Below are 16,804 nucleotides of genomic sequence, written 5' to 3'. Positions count from 1 at the left end.
AAGGTATTCTTTAGGGGAGTGTTGTTCCTGTTTCCGTCAATCGCTTCTTTTGGTCACTTACATACTTGCTCATTCTCTAGGCACGACTGACTCTATTCAAGGCCAACGAAGCTAGAGATCACGTGACTTTATCCGTCTGATCTCGGGCATAGCCGACTCGGTGTGTATGGTCATGTGACACATGGGGATGACATTCCAGATGACGCGATGAGGATTAACTTAGAGAGCATACTTAAATTCTCAGGGAATATATTCCCTAGGTCAGTGGTCGGCAAACTCAACAGAGCCAAATATCAACAGTACAACGATTGAAATTTCTTTCGAGAGCCAAATTTTTTTTAATTTAAACTACATAGGTAGGTACATTGTTATTAATGTAATTAGGGTACTTTTAAGCTGGCTCGATCTGATTGAGGTACGTTCGCTGAGGTCGATCCCTTCAGACTCTCCCATCCACACTCGTCTTGTATATGACCAATGTTGGATGCGGATGGAGAGAGGTGGCCCAGGAGCGTCTTCTATGATCTGACCGGGTGGAGGTTGACGTTCCTTAGTATGGAAAACATTGCATGTCCCCCACTCATGTCCCAAGAAGAGACTCGTTTTTTGCGTCTATCTGCCCTGAGTACCTTAAGAAAAAAGCCTCGTTTTCGACAACTTTTTCCGGAATTTCCTAGTTTCGACCCACCTGATTGGTCGCGAAAGTGTCACATGACAGCAGAGTCGGGCTTTCGGCAAAAGCCCGCGAAAAAAGATGACGATCTGGAGTTATTGTGCGCCAAAAGGTAGTATTTTGTGGAATAGCCAAACTCTAGGGGCCAAAGAGCCGCATGTGGCTCGTGAGCCGCGGTTTGCCGACCACTGCCATAGGTCAAATGGATAAAGTCACGTGATCTGTAGCTTCGTTGGCCTCTCTAAGTTAGTCATCTAAGGTCTGGAATTTTGTTGTAGAACATGATCTCGTTGAAATTCAAATAAAGAACAGCTTTGCGAGTTTCAGTAACAAGAGAATTTTCTTCTCTGAAAGCTTTCCGGGTTCCGTGGAGTTTGAAAATTCGAACCCCCCCCCCCCCCACAAAAAAAAACAACTCACGGAACACCAGTCGGAAACCCGCGCAAGACACCTGATGCCAACCAGTAATATTCGTGACGTCATTATAAAAATAAAGGAGAACTCTCAATATAGGTGGCGCTACAAAATCTAAATTTTGGTTTGGAGAGGGTCAGTAAGCTTGTATCCAAAACACAGCTGGGATTAAATCTGTATGTGTGATGATGATCATTTAAATGTTGATGTTGTTGTGATCGGTGCTCATTCTCGAAAGTGATCACATATCATTTACTCTTCCCTTTGTTCTCTCCCCTTTACAGAAAAAAAAAAGTTTACATTGGAAAGTGTGTGAGTGTCTATCGATTTAGCGAAGATATGATTGCTGGACATTTTTCTTCGACATATTTCGAAAATACAATTGACACTCGTATCAAGAGGTATGTTACCATGAAGGGGGTGAAAAATACTAATATCAATTGATTTTAAAAACGAATTTAAACTGATCTAAAGATTATTGATTTTCTGTACCGATCAAAAAACATCACAGATGTTAAAGAAAAAGTATTTAATTTTGATAATTAATCCCATAGATGGCTACAGTTTACACAACACATGCATCTAATTTCAAAAACTTTTTTTAATGCAATATTAGAGTATAACCATGTCCAAATGAAACTTGAAAAAATATCGTTGTAGAGCGATTATCGTTATATCGAGAGTCAACAATTCAACATTAGAGTGTATGCATGTAATTTTCTGTATTCGGTTAAAAATATATCTTGATCTCCAGTATTGTTTATTAGTATTTGAACTCGTATACAACACAATTAATTTCATTCTTTCAATCTTTTTTTGGTACTTATTTTTAAAACAGTGGAAACCTCTCTATAACGATACTGGATATAACGAGTCCTGTGTTTGGACATACCTGTACTCTAATGTTGAACTGCTGATTGTAACGGTAACGATATTTTTTCAAGTCTTGTTTGGTCATGCAAAAACTGTCGATATTACGATAATCCATTTACAACGATATTTTTTTCAAGTCCTGTTCGGACATGCCCGTAATTAAATGTTGAACTGCTGACTCTATATATAACGGTAATTCCTCTACAACGATATTTTTTCGTCTTGTCTGACATACCGTGTATCGAATGTTGAACTGCTCACTCTCAATATAACAATAATCCTTCTGCAACGATATTTTTTGAAGTTCTTGTTTTGACGTGCCTATGATCTAATGGGCCAGGATTAAGCTATATAAAAGTTTTAGAAAAGGTCTTTTATAAAATTTGAAAATGCAACCAATAAGCCTATTGGTTACATTTGCTGGAATATAACTGATATGTGTATTGGTTGTATTTTTCCAGTTTCATCAAAGAGCCTTTAGAAGAATTTTATAGAGTAACCCCGGCCTTAGACCGCCTGGATATCCCCTGATTGGTTGCATATTTCAAGTTGCATGAAATGATTTTTTATCGAACTTTTAATAGCGTAATCCCGGCTTAAGACCGTTATTGCACTAAAAATTTATAAAAGATCTTTTACAAAACTTTAAAAACAACCAATAAGACGGTGTAATCAATAGGCTTGTATCTGAGCGAATGTAACTGATGCGCTTGTTGGTTGTTTTTTCCAAGTTTTGTAAAATATCTTTTATCAAACTTTTATGGTATAATCCCGGCTTTAGTCACCAAAAAAAAAAAATGACAATGTTTATAAAATGACCAAGAATTTTCAATGTTTTAGACATCTTCTAGAACAGTGGTCTCCCAACTTTTTGGATGAAGAAGCATTTTTCGGGTAAACATTTCGCCGCTGATCACTTTCCACCTATTAACACCTGTCCAATGTGTGTACGCCAGTGTTTCTCAAAGTGTATGAAAACATCGTCGCAGCAAACAGTAGATATTGATTTGTGTAAGCCTATTTATGCTTTGAAATGGTACTTTTATGAGTGAAAATATCTACTGAACTATTCTAGGGAGCAGTGGATGAACCTTGAATTTGGCAAGGCAGCCTCGGGTGACAAAATTTTGAGAGCCACTGGCATACGCCGAAATGCTACGGGACTACGGATAGGCTTTGCAATGGCCCCTAACCAACACCCCACCCCATAAATAAGTGTTTCCAAACTTTGAAGTCGAAATCTTTGAAGTTGAAACCTTGGGACAGCGGTTCTTAACCTATGGGTCGCAGGGGCTTCCGAGATGGGTCGTGCAAATCCACTTACAGCCAGGGATTCTTATGCAATGGATCACGACCCAAACTTGATTCGGAGGGGCTTCCAAGAATGATCGTACTAATCCACTTGGAGCCAGGGTTTCTTGAACTATGAGTCCCTGTATCGTTCAAATTTTTTTATATGTACTGCCGAAGCGAGTACTAAAAAAACTATGTACTAAAAGAAGTATGAGTCCCGGCCCAAACTGGATTCGCAGCGGATTCAGATATGGGTAGCACCAAAGCCTCCTAGATACTCCTCTCTAGGAGGCTTTGGTAGTACAAATCCACTTACAGGCAGGAATACACTCTTGAGCTATGGGTTACGTCCACAACTTGATTCCCAGGGCGCTTCAGATATTAGTCGTACAAATCCACTTACTGTCACGAGGATTTCGACTTGGGGCCCTGTCGGGACCAACTAGATGCTTGGTCACCCGGGGCAAGCGCGCATTTTGACGCCCCCTTGTAATGTTGAAGGAGAGGTTTCAGAATGAAATTTGCGCCCCCTCGGGTCCAGTGCCCGGGGCACGAGACCCGCCTGCTCCCCCCCCCCTATTGCGGCCCTGGGTCCCTACTCAAATTTATTTCGCAGGAGCTTCTTTCTCCGAGATGGGTTGTACAAGTTCTCTTACAGCCAGGGATTTACAGGGGCTTCTAAGATGGTCGCACACACACTTTCACAACCAGGGGACTCTTGCTCGGGTTATAGGTCCCAACCTAAATTTGACTCGCAGGGGCTTATCAAATGGGTCGTACAAATCCACTTACAGGCAGAGATTCGGTCGTGACTACAACTTGATTCGCAGAGGGCTTTCGACATGGGTCGCACGAATCCATTTACTATTATAAATGCACTTATTGCGTCACTGGTTTCACTAAATTTGAAGAACAAACAGTCCCATGGGTCGCAAAGCTAATCTTATTGTTGATTTTGGGTAGCGGCTGAAAAAGGTTGGGAACCTCTGCCTTAGGAGGGTCACCGTAGTTTTTTTTTAATTTATTTCAAGCAAAGCTATGCAGGCACTGTGTTTACTCAGCTGTTTACACATTTTCAGCCTGATAGGTAGCACCTAAAGCATCACTTAACCTGAGACAAAACACCCCCTATGGATAAGAATTTCATCTATAGAGGGTTTTGTCCTAGCTGAAAACGACCGACAAAAAAAAAAAGATTGTATTGAAATTGATGGGGGTAGCCTTTTTGACAATGAATTTGGGCGATTGCGTCCCCTGCCCTCTCGCAATATTACCCATGCAACTGTTGACCCATAGAGATTGGTTCTACTACGATCTGTACTGATTACGGTATGAAAAACTCGCAGTGTTACTCACTCACGTCATTCATTGCTGTTTATAGGCAGTGGTGCGGTTGTCGAGAAAAAATTTTTCCAACCAAATGATTATCACACAAAAGCAGGTATGGCATTTCAGGCTCCCAGCATATCTGGATGGACAGAACCATAACTAGACGCTTGATCAGCCGGGGCAAGCACGCATTTTGTCGCCCCTTGGAATATTGAAGAAGAGGGTTAAATTTCTGCCCTTTCCCTCCCCACTGGTTAGGCACCCGGGGCACCAGAACCTCTTGCTTTCCCTTAGTTGTAGCCTTGTAACTCTCTCCTTAGATACTCTATAGCAGACAAACTTTATAAGATCGAAGGTTTCAGCTCAGGGATTAACAAATAAAGAAGAAAGAATTTAGGCTCCAGCCAAATTTTGTAGCCCTTTATAGGGGGTATCAAGCCAAGTATGTACTTTTTTTTCCCAAAAAAAGTTGAAAATAATGCTTTTTTCTACTTATTTCAGGAGATTGGCATCTCTTTCCATGTTAGCAGATATGCCGGCAAAAAATTACATAAGTTACCATACTTTAAAAAAAATAGACCCTAATGACAATTTTTTAGGCAAACTAGGCGTGAAGGTAACCTAGTACCTAGGATTTTGTCAAGCCCTGTTATAGTTGACTTATAGAGTTATGAAATTTAGATGAATTTGTGTTGTGTAAATTGATGAATTACATTCATTTGATGTGCTAAACCCACTAGTGAACTGTTTCTTATCTGCCATTTTGAGAAAGGCTTGGCAAATTGAAACAAAAATGTCGGAACCAAGCACCCTTCCCCCATTCCACCCTTCCCCAAAAAAAATTTGTCCAAAATATTTTATTTTCCTCAGTTTCTTAGATATGGTAACCCAAAGCGTATTAAAGGCTTTAAGATTAAGACTTTAAGACATCTTTTAAGAAATTATTAATACGCTTTGTGGTAACCCCTCATGTTGTTGGATATGCTGAAATAAATTAAAAACGTTTTGTGTTGTCCTCAGACTCTAATTCAACAATCGCCAAAGGCGTCAATATCAATTTCTTTGATGCCTGAAATTTTTTTTCAGCCCCAATTTTAGAAGTCGTCACAAATTCAGTGTTAAAGAAAGAACTCGTGCTCAGTATTTACAAATGATGCTGTGAATTTCGAAACTAGAGAATGAGCTTTTTGATTGAAATTCCGTTTAAAGTGTTTCCAGTTGCTTTAAACATAATTATATTTCGAGGCTCCTCCAAAATTTTTCACCTCGTGCCAAGTAAATTTTACTATGCAGTTTAATTGGTTTTTCTACTTTTTGTATTTGATTACGTGCTCTAGAAAATGTATAATTTAGGGTTTGTTTTCTATTTATACATTCAGTTGACTGAAGTGTTGTTGATCACATAAAAATTCTGAAGAACCAGTCCAGTGAAAGCGATGGGTTTCTGCTTGCAGCTAAAGCTGCTTCTATGGAAGAACTTCACACTGAAGAAAAGAAAACCGGTAAGATATACTAAATACACAGTAAAACCTCTCTCTATAGGATATGGATTCTCCGCTCCTCGGAAAACTGATCTTCAAGGAGATTTCTTCTCATACAAAAGTTTTGGCAGCGGGTGACATGGACAGTCGGACCTAACTCCGCTTTTCTTTCCTGAATTTATCTTTGCATCAGCCAGCTGCTAAAAACCTTCTTATTAATAACGGAGAGTAAGGCGACTGAAGGAATGAGCTAGAAGTTATGACTGTCCATGTACGGCAGAGATTCTTAACCTATGGGTGGCTACTCAAACTTGGGTCGCAGGAGCTTTCAAAATGGATCGCTCGAATTCTCTAACAGCCTAACCCCTGATGTACGGTGTAGTGATGTGGCTGAGTGTCTCACGAGCTAAGGTAGCCAATTTGTGGACCCAAACAACGTCCATGTACGATCCCGTTCAGCGCATATAAGCTCTGAGGAAAGAGATTCGTTTCTTTTGTAGCTTAGTGGTATAGCGTGCTCGCTTGCGAGAGGGCGTGGGTTCGATTCCCCCGTAGAGGCAGTTGAATTTCTTTTTAGTGCCTTTTTGCCCACCTATTCATACCATTTTTAGTGCCTAAACTTCCGGGCTCTAATTATTAATTTTCATCGGTTCTGGAATTATTTTTTCATTAATTGTCAATTTTCATTATTTTTTTCGTCAACTCTGGAATTATTTCCTTCAATAATTGGGAATTTTCATCAGTTCTGGAATTATTTCATTCAAAAATTCTGAATTGTGACCAATGCTGGAATTATTTCTTTATATTATTTTCTCTCCTTATTTTTAATTTATCAATTCTAAATTTTGATTAGTTCTCAGATTAGAAGACCTATATGGGCCGCCCATGAAACGCCTGGACCGTCTTAAACGCATGGGTGCGCACCGTGTTAAATAAGATCTGATACTACACTGAAGTGCCAAAACTCATGGGATACCTCTTAATATCGTGTAGGACCTCCTTTTACCCGACGAAGTGCAGCAATATTAAAAGGTATGCCATGACTTTTGGCACTTCAGTGTATGATTTTTAGTTATAATTATTATAATTAAATGTATGTAAATTGGTAGGCTGGTATTTCCAACCAGGCGAGAGGGGTCGTTAAGACGGTTCTACCAGTTATTTAGTAAAAATCTGATTGTATAAGATAAAGATAAGATCTGATTTTTGTGCCTCAGGAGTCAGATGTGTGTACAGATTCAATCTTTACCTATGACCACATGCATGCATGCTTCATCCAGTAGGACTAGATACAAGCTAGGAAACCTAGTTCTTCTCGACGTCAGAAATCGGGATAGGCCTATACACAATAAAAATTTCTTGCTTTTCCCTCTCAATTTTTTTAATATTAATTTTGTGCATGTAGAGAGCTCCTTGGCAACACTTCAAGCGCTCCTATCTATTTCTATATTTTGCCTCTCTTTACCTTTCTCCCGTCGTTATCGAATTTCATTCTTTCATAACATAAAACACTCGAAAATTATCGTTGGATTTCGTGCCTAAATGGGATCACCTGATATGTTATCAGGTGAAGGGTAAATCTTATCGGATAGGAGTAGTTTCAGTTTTCAGAGGTTGACGCCATCTCCTTTAAAATTGGGAAATATTTTCTTGGGTGTGACCTACGTTTATATCAAAAACATGAAGGACTTTTTTCCCTATACTTTATATATATATATTTTCTATCATTAACGTTATAAAAACGTTTTCATCGTATTTTCCTGCTTATTTCGTTGACCAAAAATAAAATAAAATAAATAAAAAACTCTTGGAGAACAGAAGAGGTTTCTGTGTGGTCTGGAAATTGTATTCGTCTACTGGCATTCATGCGTCATCTATAAATCTGAAAAAAAAATACAAATTAGTTTTTAAAGATTTTAATGGTTTTGGAGAAAAAAAAAGCTGCAGATAAAACGCAGTAGTTAGTATACAGGGTGTCCTGTAAATTCTAATTCAGCCTTTATCTCATCAACCGTTCATCGAAAAGGTATAGCTCCAATTCAAAAAATGCTCAAAATATGTTTAAAAAAAAATCACCCTGTACCAGTTTTGAGTCACAAACTAAAAAAAAATCTGAATTTGTATATGGACACCGTGTTCTTTTCAGGACCTACTAGACTCTACTTTTTTTTGTTGCCCTCTCTTTCTCTTCAAAAAAATTGTGTTTCGAAAGGAAATACTCATTGATATATGAGTTCAAAATTCGGAGAAAAGTTGGGAAACAGCAGCATAATCCAGTGAGTGTCGCTGCTCCTAGGGGAGTCGCCATCCTTTGTCGGGTCGGTAGTCGAATAGCAGTAGTTACGGACTCGCATCCGGGTCCGAACCCCATCGTCGCGACAGTGGTTGTCGGCTGAAGATGGGTTTTCCGTTGTTCTCAACTTTGAGGCACGAACGCGATCCGATCGTCCCTTTAAAAAGTCTCGCCGCAGAGAGCAACAGGCCTACAACGGTATAGTTATTCAATCCTTCCATTTCACTCATTGTTAGAAAAATTGATAGCAGCACTACACACATACAAGCATTACACTTGTTTTTTTCAAACCGAACACAACTCAGGTCTATCGCCATCTATGGTCAATTTACTAGTAAGTATAAGTGTGTGTACCTAACAGTCTGAGTCCGTATCTAGTATTGTGTTTGATTTTTCAGTGCTGTCATCTATATTTAAGGAGTGAAGTGTAATGACTGAATACATGTACTGTTTGTACGCCTGTTTCCCTCTGTGGTGAAACCAGCTCGTATTTGTGCTTCGAAGTTGGGAACCACAGAAAACCAACTTCAGTCGACCACCACTGTGGTGATGGTGGGGCTCAAACCCGCGAGTCCGAGCATTACACATTAACAAACTTCACGTTAGGTTTACAACACGTACACGGAATATTGCAACATTTACTAGCTCGTTAGAAATTCCGCAAATATATGCTAACGAGTTGCACGTTTGGTTTAGTGGTAATAGTAGCCTTTGTCAGAGGCGCCGCGGTGAGCTGCAGATGCGGACTTGAGGAGCTTATTTTCAAAAGAGTACATTTCCACTTTTGCTAAATGTGCAGTAAAAGTGAAATACGTATTCTTTTGAAATACATTTGCTTTACAGAAGTAGAAAATGGCCCAACAGGTAGCAGCAACCTGGGAGTGGTGGAAGAATATTTAAATATTATTTTTCTTGATCAGTAAGTAATTCAAGGGAGATATTTGCATTTGAATTTCAGGAATGTTCCGTTTTTTGAAGGAAAATTAGTGGAAAAGTTACTTTTTGGGACTAAAATTGGAGTGGATCAGGTGTGAAAAATTGGAAATTTTACGTCATTTGTCGATTCTAAGAAGGTTTTACCTAGCCCAGGATGATTGTTACTTACTGTCCTGTCGTCATTAACGTGAGAAACACTATCATTTTACACTAGAATCTTTCATGGCGGACCGTTGGCGTACGCAAAAGGGAGGGGGGGTTGGGGTTCTAAACCCCCCTTCAAAATGATTATTTTGCAGTGTTATTTTGCTGGAAAAACGTAACCCCTCCCCCCGATAAGAATAAAAAATTGAAACCCCCCCCCCCCCTTCAGAAAATTCTGCTTACGCCTATGTGATGGACACCTCTTCCAAGGGGCGCTTTTTGAATTGGACTCCATGTATAGTACTATCAATTAACGGACGACGTTTTAGGTCGCATGGGTGACCATTATCGAAGAGTCCTACCAAAAAAATACTGAAGTGAATGAACTTGTAATTTTTTACAATTTTTTACTGGCATAAAATAATAAGCAGTACTTCGCAGGTCTCTTCGCGTTCTCCTAAAGTCATTCTTCCGCTTTTTCGAGGCTTAGTTCGTCCTGGACTGGAGTATGCTGTAAGGTTTTGGAGACCATACCTACAGAGAGACATAGACTTGGTTGAAGGGGTGCAGAGAAGAGCTACGCGTGTCGTTATTGGCACACAGGGCTTGAGTTATGAAGAGAGACTTCATTTTTTGAAATTGTTTACAATGGATGAACGCAGGTGTCGAGGAGATATGATCGAAGTGTTCAAAATTTTCAATGGGATGGATTTTGAGCCTTTTTAAATGGGAAACATACCTCTACGAAACACGGCTGTTGAGATAAATGCCGAATTAGGACTCACAAGACACCCTGTATGATCTGCACCAAAGAAATTCCGATATTTTTTTACGTGATATTTGGATAAACATTTGACGAGATGTTAGAGATTGAAATTTTCAATTTTTGCCTCTTTTTGAAGTATAGTGGATCTCGCGCTTATAACGTTTTTAAGTTAACGCTTATAAGTTTTAAGCTGGAAAAACGCTTTAAACGGGGAAATATCAGTGAGTGTTAGTTAAAGCTGGGACCACGGAAATAAGTCGTACTAAGCTGGAAAACGTTCTAAATGGGAACGTTATAAGCGGGATCTACTCTATTTAAAATTTTAGAGGCTGTTTTAGAGCAAAAAAAAATAAAATCGATAATAATCAAGAATTTCAATCTGATTCCAATTGATCTCGCTACCAATTTTCATGCAAATGTGACGGGGTAAATTTCTTTCAGTATGCAATAACAAATAAGGCCGTTGTGTGGTCGTGTGAACTCCAAGGTTCGAACCCCCCGTTGGTGGTCTGCTGTAGTTGGTTTTCTGTGGTTTTCCAACTTCAAGGCGCAAATGCGAGCCGGTCTCCCATTTGAAAAAGTCTCGCCGCAGTGAGCAACATACCTACAACGGTATACAATTCAATCATGACACTTCATGCATAGTAAGAAAAATTGATGGCAGCACTACTCATAACAAGAATTACACAGAAACAGTTTCGAAGTTAGGTTCACTACACGTACACACACACACATTCCAACATGTAACCAATTCGTTCCGCAGAGGAATATGGACGAGATGCATGTCTGGTTTAGTAGTGGCGGGGCATTGCCTCCTAGATACTGTAGTATGTATCTCTAGGAGGTAATGGGCGAGGCCAAATGTTTAACAGGTTTTTATCCTTGCGTTAGGGCGCGTGTCGATGCGTTGTGTGTTTTGCCAATTTATTTGTTGATGTTCAAATATTTCGCCCTTATAAATTTATAATTATTAGTGAGAAACGAAGAGAAACTGCAGTGTTGATACGAACAAAAAAGAAATTATAAGGACTCGTAAACTTCATACGATCGAGACAAACATGGAAATAGACTTTCTGAAAACGGTGAATTTTTTGTTTCAATCGGCCGTTCGTACAACATAAACTGGTCTATTATATGTTGAATTTTGAAAAAAAAGAACAAGAGTAAAATTAAGGAATTGCGTTCAAAAAATTGGCGTATACGTTCATTAAATACGCCTCATTAACTTAATTATTGTTCAATAACTATTTGAAAATACATATACAATTTTTTATGTTTTTTTCTTCGCATCCCTCTATTTCCGAACATTCAGCATTCGCACACATTTTCGAAAACGAATTATGTGCGAAAGTCGAGGGCCGCCTGTATGTGGTGATATCCTAAGTCGTTGCGTTTTCATCGACGTTGTAAGCAAGGTAGCTAGCAATATTCTCTATGACAGCGGTTCTCAACCTCTTCTGACACGCTTTTCAGTGTATTAATTTCTATGTCAGGACTCGAGGAGCTCTTTTTAGTACATAATTTACATGGCGGAACCCTTTAGGGCTGTTTTTTTTTAAATTTATTTATTAAATTTACTGTTTTAATTTTATTTCCCTCTAGTGATTGTGGAGCCCCTGGGAAGTGCACGGGCTCCGTGGAGCACCGGTTGAGAACCACCGTTCTATTGTATACTCACTGTTCTACTATATTCTATATAGTCTGATACCACTGCTGGAATCAGCCCGAACTTTTATTGATGTTGAAGTTGAGCTAAAACAATTATTTGTGTTAAAGCTGAGGTGTCGTTAAAACCGAGTTTGATCACTACCTAACCGTATATGCATCTCGTACACATTCTTCTGCGGTACTTCTAACGAATGGATACATGCCGGAATGGGAATTCTGAGTTGTATGTGTGGCCCTCAACGTATTTATGTTGTCAGAGGTGTGTACTTGCTCCTTATTCTTGCTACTTCACCGCACACCAACTTCGGCCGCATTTCTACACTGTAATTTACTGCCTATCATAGACGGGGGTTAAAAATGAAGACGCCATCTCTCGTTGGTCACCTTCAGATCGTTAGGGGAAAAAATATCTTATTATCTATATTCTTCTCCTTTGAATCGAACCTGGGACCCGACAGCAACCTTCACGGTGGTATACGAGCATCTTACCTCTGATATTCATCAAATCTAAAATTCATATTGGAAAGGCCTTTCAAAGAAATGTTCAGGCCTGTTGGTTGCAACGAGTTTTTACCTTGATTGAGATTTGTTCGTAAAAAAATGTAAGAATTTTCTTATGTCAAAATTTTTTAATTCGTATTGTGACTTGCAAACGGTTTCCGGTCTAAGAGATTTCCTTTCTGACGTTTCGCCCGCGTCTGTGGTAGGCATCATCTGAGGTTATTCGGACGTAATAAGTCCCCGCGGCAAGCGAGAAAGGTTTCGTAACGTCCGAATGATGACTGCCAGAGACGCGGGCGAAATGTCAGGAAGGGCGAAATCTCTTAGACCAGTGTTTCTGAACTGCCGGGCCTTGACATTATTTATACCAGGCCGCGAGTGATTAGCCGTTTTCTTTTTTTCCTCATTCATTTGGGGCCGTTCAAGTATTACGTAAGCAAATTTTTAGCCATTTTTGAACCCTCCCCCCCCCCCCCTTGTCAGCAAAATTTCGTCATCACCTCTGCCCTCTCTGAATCCTAACTCATATTTTCATAAAGGGTGGTTGATGACGTAAGCATTATCCAAACTCACCCCTTGTCATCAAAAGTCAGCAAATCGGAAACCCCCCCCCCCATCGATGTTGACGTAATACTTGAACGGCCCCTTTTCTGTTGGTCGTGTGGTTTGACTGAGCTTTCAACTCACAAAATGAAACCGGGCCGCTGGCTCGCAAAAGTTGAGAACCACTGTCTTAGACCATGGCCTAATAGCCCGGAAACCGTTTGCAGGTCATTAAACGGCCGGCCATGAAAGCCTTGAACAATAATTCGTATTTCCAAAAAAAAGAAAAGATACAACATCTATTAGGCAACTAATCGCAGTTTCTCAAGCGAAAACGTGCCATACATTGATAATAATTGATTTTTTGTCGATTTCATAACCATGAGAAACAGATAGGAGAGAAAATAACCAAAAATATATATATTTTTTTTATCATACAAATTATGGCTGCTATTTTAGTCTACACACGTTTTATCATCTTGAGTTTCGCCAGAACGTGTGGAGTTTGATTTTCTTTTTTCTGCTGACAATGACTTAGCATTATTATTATTAGTATCTTTTTTTTTAAATATTATTTTGAGATAAGATTTCTTTCCCGGATGTGAGTCCTTCAAGAGAGTAAAAGTTAGAAAGTGAGTAATAATCATAAATTTTCACTTCAAAAAATTCCCGCAAAAAAAAAAAGATTATATCCACAGAAGTTATTACATAAAACAAAAGAGGAGGAAAAAAGTGTAATGTGAGGAAATTTATTCCTTACATGTACATCATTTTCGGAAGAGAAAAAAAAATTGATGATCATGTGAGAGGGGGAAAAACCCACGAATTTTTGAATAAGTTATTTTTTAATGTAGTCGAAATGTGAATCCTTAATACAAACTACAGCAAAAGAGAAAAGAGTGAGGATTCGTGACTTTATTCCGCTTTTATCAAATTTCATTGTGTTAAAAGGAAAGCGGAAATGCGGCACATTCATTGTAAAAAGAAGGGAGAAAATGCAAAGACATATTTTTTTTTTTTTTTTTGATTTTTTACCTTTTTTTTTTTTTTTTTTTTACTTGCCTGAAATTTTTGTTTTGTTTCCCATGATTCGTAGAAATAGCTAAAACGTGTTCTCCAACTACGCAATTCCGACTCTTCTTTGAGGTGCAATTTCAGAATTACTTCAATCGACGTCGCTTATTAGAATCACGGGTAATGTAATTATTCGGTATTATCACTTATTTGCTATCATTTTCGCGAGGGACGGACCAATATCATAACATGGGAAAAATTCGTTTATATTTATCGGGACTTCGTTATCAAATTTTTTTCCGTCGAAAGTTTTTTTGCTCATTCTGAAGCTAAGGTTCTTTAACCAAACTCAATTTTTTTTTCCCCCCTGTAAGTTATCGTTATTAGGCTGCAAGACTATGTAGAAGGCTGGCATCTGCTGTTTCTTTCCTCATTTGTTGACAAACATTTCCGTACTTAATGTCGTTAACAGTCCATAGTATTGGCTGTGATCCATATACGTGTGGAGCTTCTTTTTGCGATTTCCTTCGTATAGTTGAAGACAAATGTGTGACGGAAAAAAAAGCTCTTACCTCTAGTTCTTGATTAGTTTCTTTCAATTGACCAGATCGAAATTTCTTTTGCCGAGAGACTTTCTAGAGGATTCTATGAAACGTATTGTGTACATTAAACAAATATAATTTGTGATATACATTAGACAGTTCTATTCTAACACATCATAATGACTGAATAAAAAAAATGCAGAATTTGCTTGAAGGAGGGAAAAAGATTCCGTTTCGGAAAGGAATGAAAAAAAAAAAAAGAATGTAGTAACTGAACATTTTGTAACCAACTATGTGGGAAAGAACAACAGTTGTCCCGTTTCACCAATAGCATTTACCCTATATCCCGTTCAACCGAACGGGATGTAATGTCACCGTACTTACAAACGAGAATTTTTCAGTTATAGTTATCATTCGGCTATTGTTACCAGAGAAATCCCGAGTCTCGACGTGATCATATTGAGCGGTGTGGAATGTACCTCCATCAGAATGGGAGCTACATTTGTCTGAATAGTGTCAGCTTATTTACAACTACCCTGAGGTCTTCAACCTTTTTCTAGTAGCGAGCACTGCCTGTACCCATCATAAAAAGAACACGCTTACGGCATGCTTGACATTCAGATGTATAAAATTAGGATGGTTTCAATCCTTGAATGCAATTTGTACAAGGTGGTTAGTATTAGTATAGAACCGAGCACTCCCAGGCTCTGTCGTTTTTGCGATATAAGCTCATTGATCGTGAGATCGTGGGCTTGCCGGAAAAAAACTAAAGCCGGCCGGGACCAACATCCCGCCAACCAAGCAGCACAACCACACCCCCACACCCAAACCCCCAATCCCAGGGCACATCGCCGCTCGACAAGTTAGGACAGCACCGCGGGCGCAATCCCCCTCAGTCCCGCCCACAACGCCCCAACACGTCCCGCGAAGGGAGACTCCCGACCATCCCCACGAACCTCCACCGCGGTGTTTAATTGGAACGTTGATCAAGTGCTCGCGAGCACTAAATCGGGCACGAGCATCGAGCACTCTTGGGGCTTCCGGGCGCTCGTGAGCAACGGGTTGAAGATGCCTGCTTTAGGCCTACATCCTTTTTGAGAGAGAGAGAAAAAAAATTGATTATGCCAAGGGAAGTGTCCCACGAATTTTCTAAATAAGTTATTTTTTAATGTATTCGAAACATGAATTCCTAATACAAACTACAGAAAAAAAACTGAGGATTCGTCACTTTATTCCATACATGCTCAACTCATGTCCCGCGACCCAAAAGTGGCCCTCGGAGTTATTTGTTGTCGCTTGTGACCTTAAACCAATTTTTTTGAAAATGAAAAATAAGCGGCTCATTTGCAGATCACTTGAGTGACCAGCGGCAAAGTTTCGGGAACACTTAAGTGACCCTCAGCATTTTTCCAGATGACGTAAGTAACTCGCGGCACATTTACAGATCACTTACGTGATCCGCGGTACAATTCAAGAGCCCTTAAGCTACTCGTGGTTCAGTTCCACATTACTCAAGTGGCTCGCGACGCATTTCCTGATCATTTAGGTGACCCATGGCACACTTGCAGGTTACTCAAGCAACGCGCCGCACGGTTAAAGAGAACTTGAGCTGCTCGCGATTCAGTTCCACATTGCTCAAGTTACCCTCGGCATATTTGCAGGTTACTCCAGTTTGGTTTTTTGTGGTTCCCAGCTGCGAGCCGACTGCCCGTTGAAAAGTCTCGCTATAGACGGTACAATTACTCAATCATTACACTTCACTCGTAGTTTGAGAAATTGATGGCAACACTATAACAAACATTACACGGAAACAAACTTCACAATACGTACGTTCACATTTTCCAGCATGAGCTCAGGTCTTCTTCGACTACTTGCTTATTATCTCTTTATGGCGATTATAATGATAAGATTAAACATATTTAAAACATTACGATTTATTAATTATTTATACTGACGAAGAAGTATAACGAGGAGGAAGACATGTTTATACATATTGGCGGTACAAGCCAAACTAAACTTTTTACAAACAATCACGCACAAGAAGAAGCGTGGGGGGGGGGGAAGGGTTGCATGTGCCATCTATACGGACTAGAACTTACTAAGGCGACTGTATAAGGATATATTCTAGAGCGGGCATCTTCAACCCGTTGCTCGCGAGCACCACAGTGCTCCCTGAAGTACCTAGAGTGCTCAATGCTCGCATTCGCGAGCAGTTGATAAACGTTCCACTTAAGTACCTTGTAGAAATTGCATTCACGGATTGATATCGTCCTGATTCCGTGCATTCGTATGTCAAACTTGCCATAAGGGGTGCTCTTCTTTTCATGATGGGTA

At 39.6% G+C, this 16,804-nt stretch overlaps 1 protein-coding gene across 2 annotated transcripts in view; it reads left to right on the top strand.

Moving 5' to 3' along the window:
* Positions 1-1,285: 1,285 nt before the first annotated feature.
* LOC149087774 (ATP-binding cassette sub-family A member 2-like) overlaps positions 1,286-16,804 on the top strand; it is a 167,783-nt gene continuing 152,264 nt past the window's right edge. For both annotated transcript variants that reach the window (XM_089231689.1, XM_089231688.1), the window contains exons 1-2: positions 1,286-1,488; positions 5,962-6,084. In XM_089231689.1, coding sequence (XP_089087815.1) covers positions 6,019-6,084 — 66 coding nt within the window. In that variant the 5' untranslated portion in view covers positions 1,286-1,488; positions 5,962-6,018. The remainder of the gene's footprint in view (positions 1,489-5,961; positions 6,085-16,804) is intronic.

Source organism: Pholcus phalangioides, unplaced genomic scaffold (assembly GCF_987345545.1).
Source record: "Pholcus phalangioides strain wild (caught in Gottingen) unplaced genomic scaffold, Ppha-v1.0 ptg000004l_1, whole genome shotgun sequence".
Classification (NCBI taxonomy): Eukaryota; Metazoa; Arthropoda; class Arachnida; order Araneae; family Pholcidae; genus Pholcus; species Pholcus phalangioides.
This window is presented reverse-complemented; position numbering and strand designations above follow the sequence as displayed.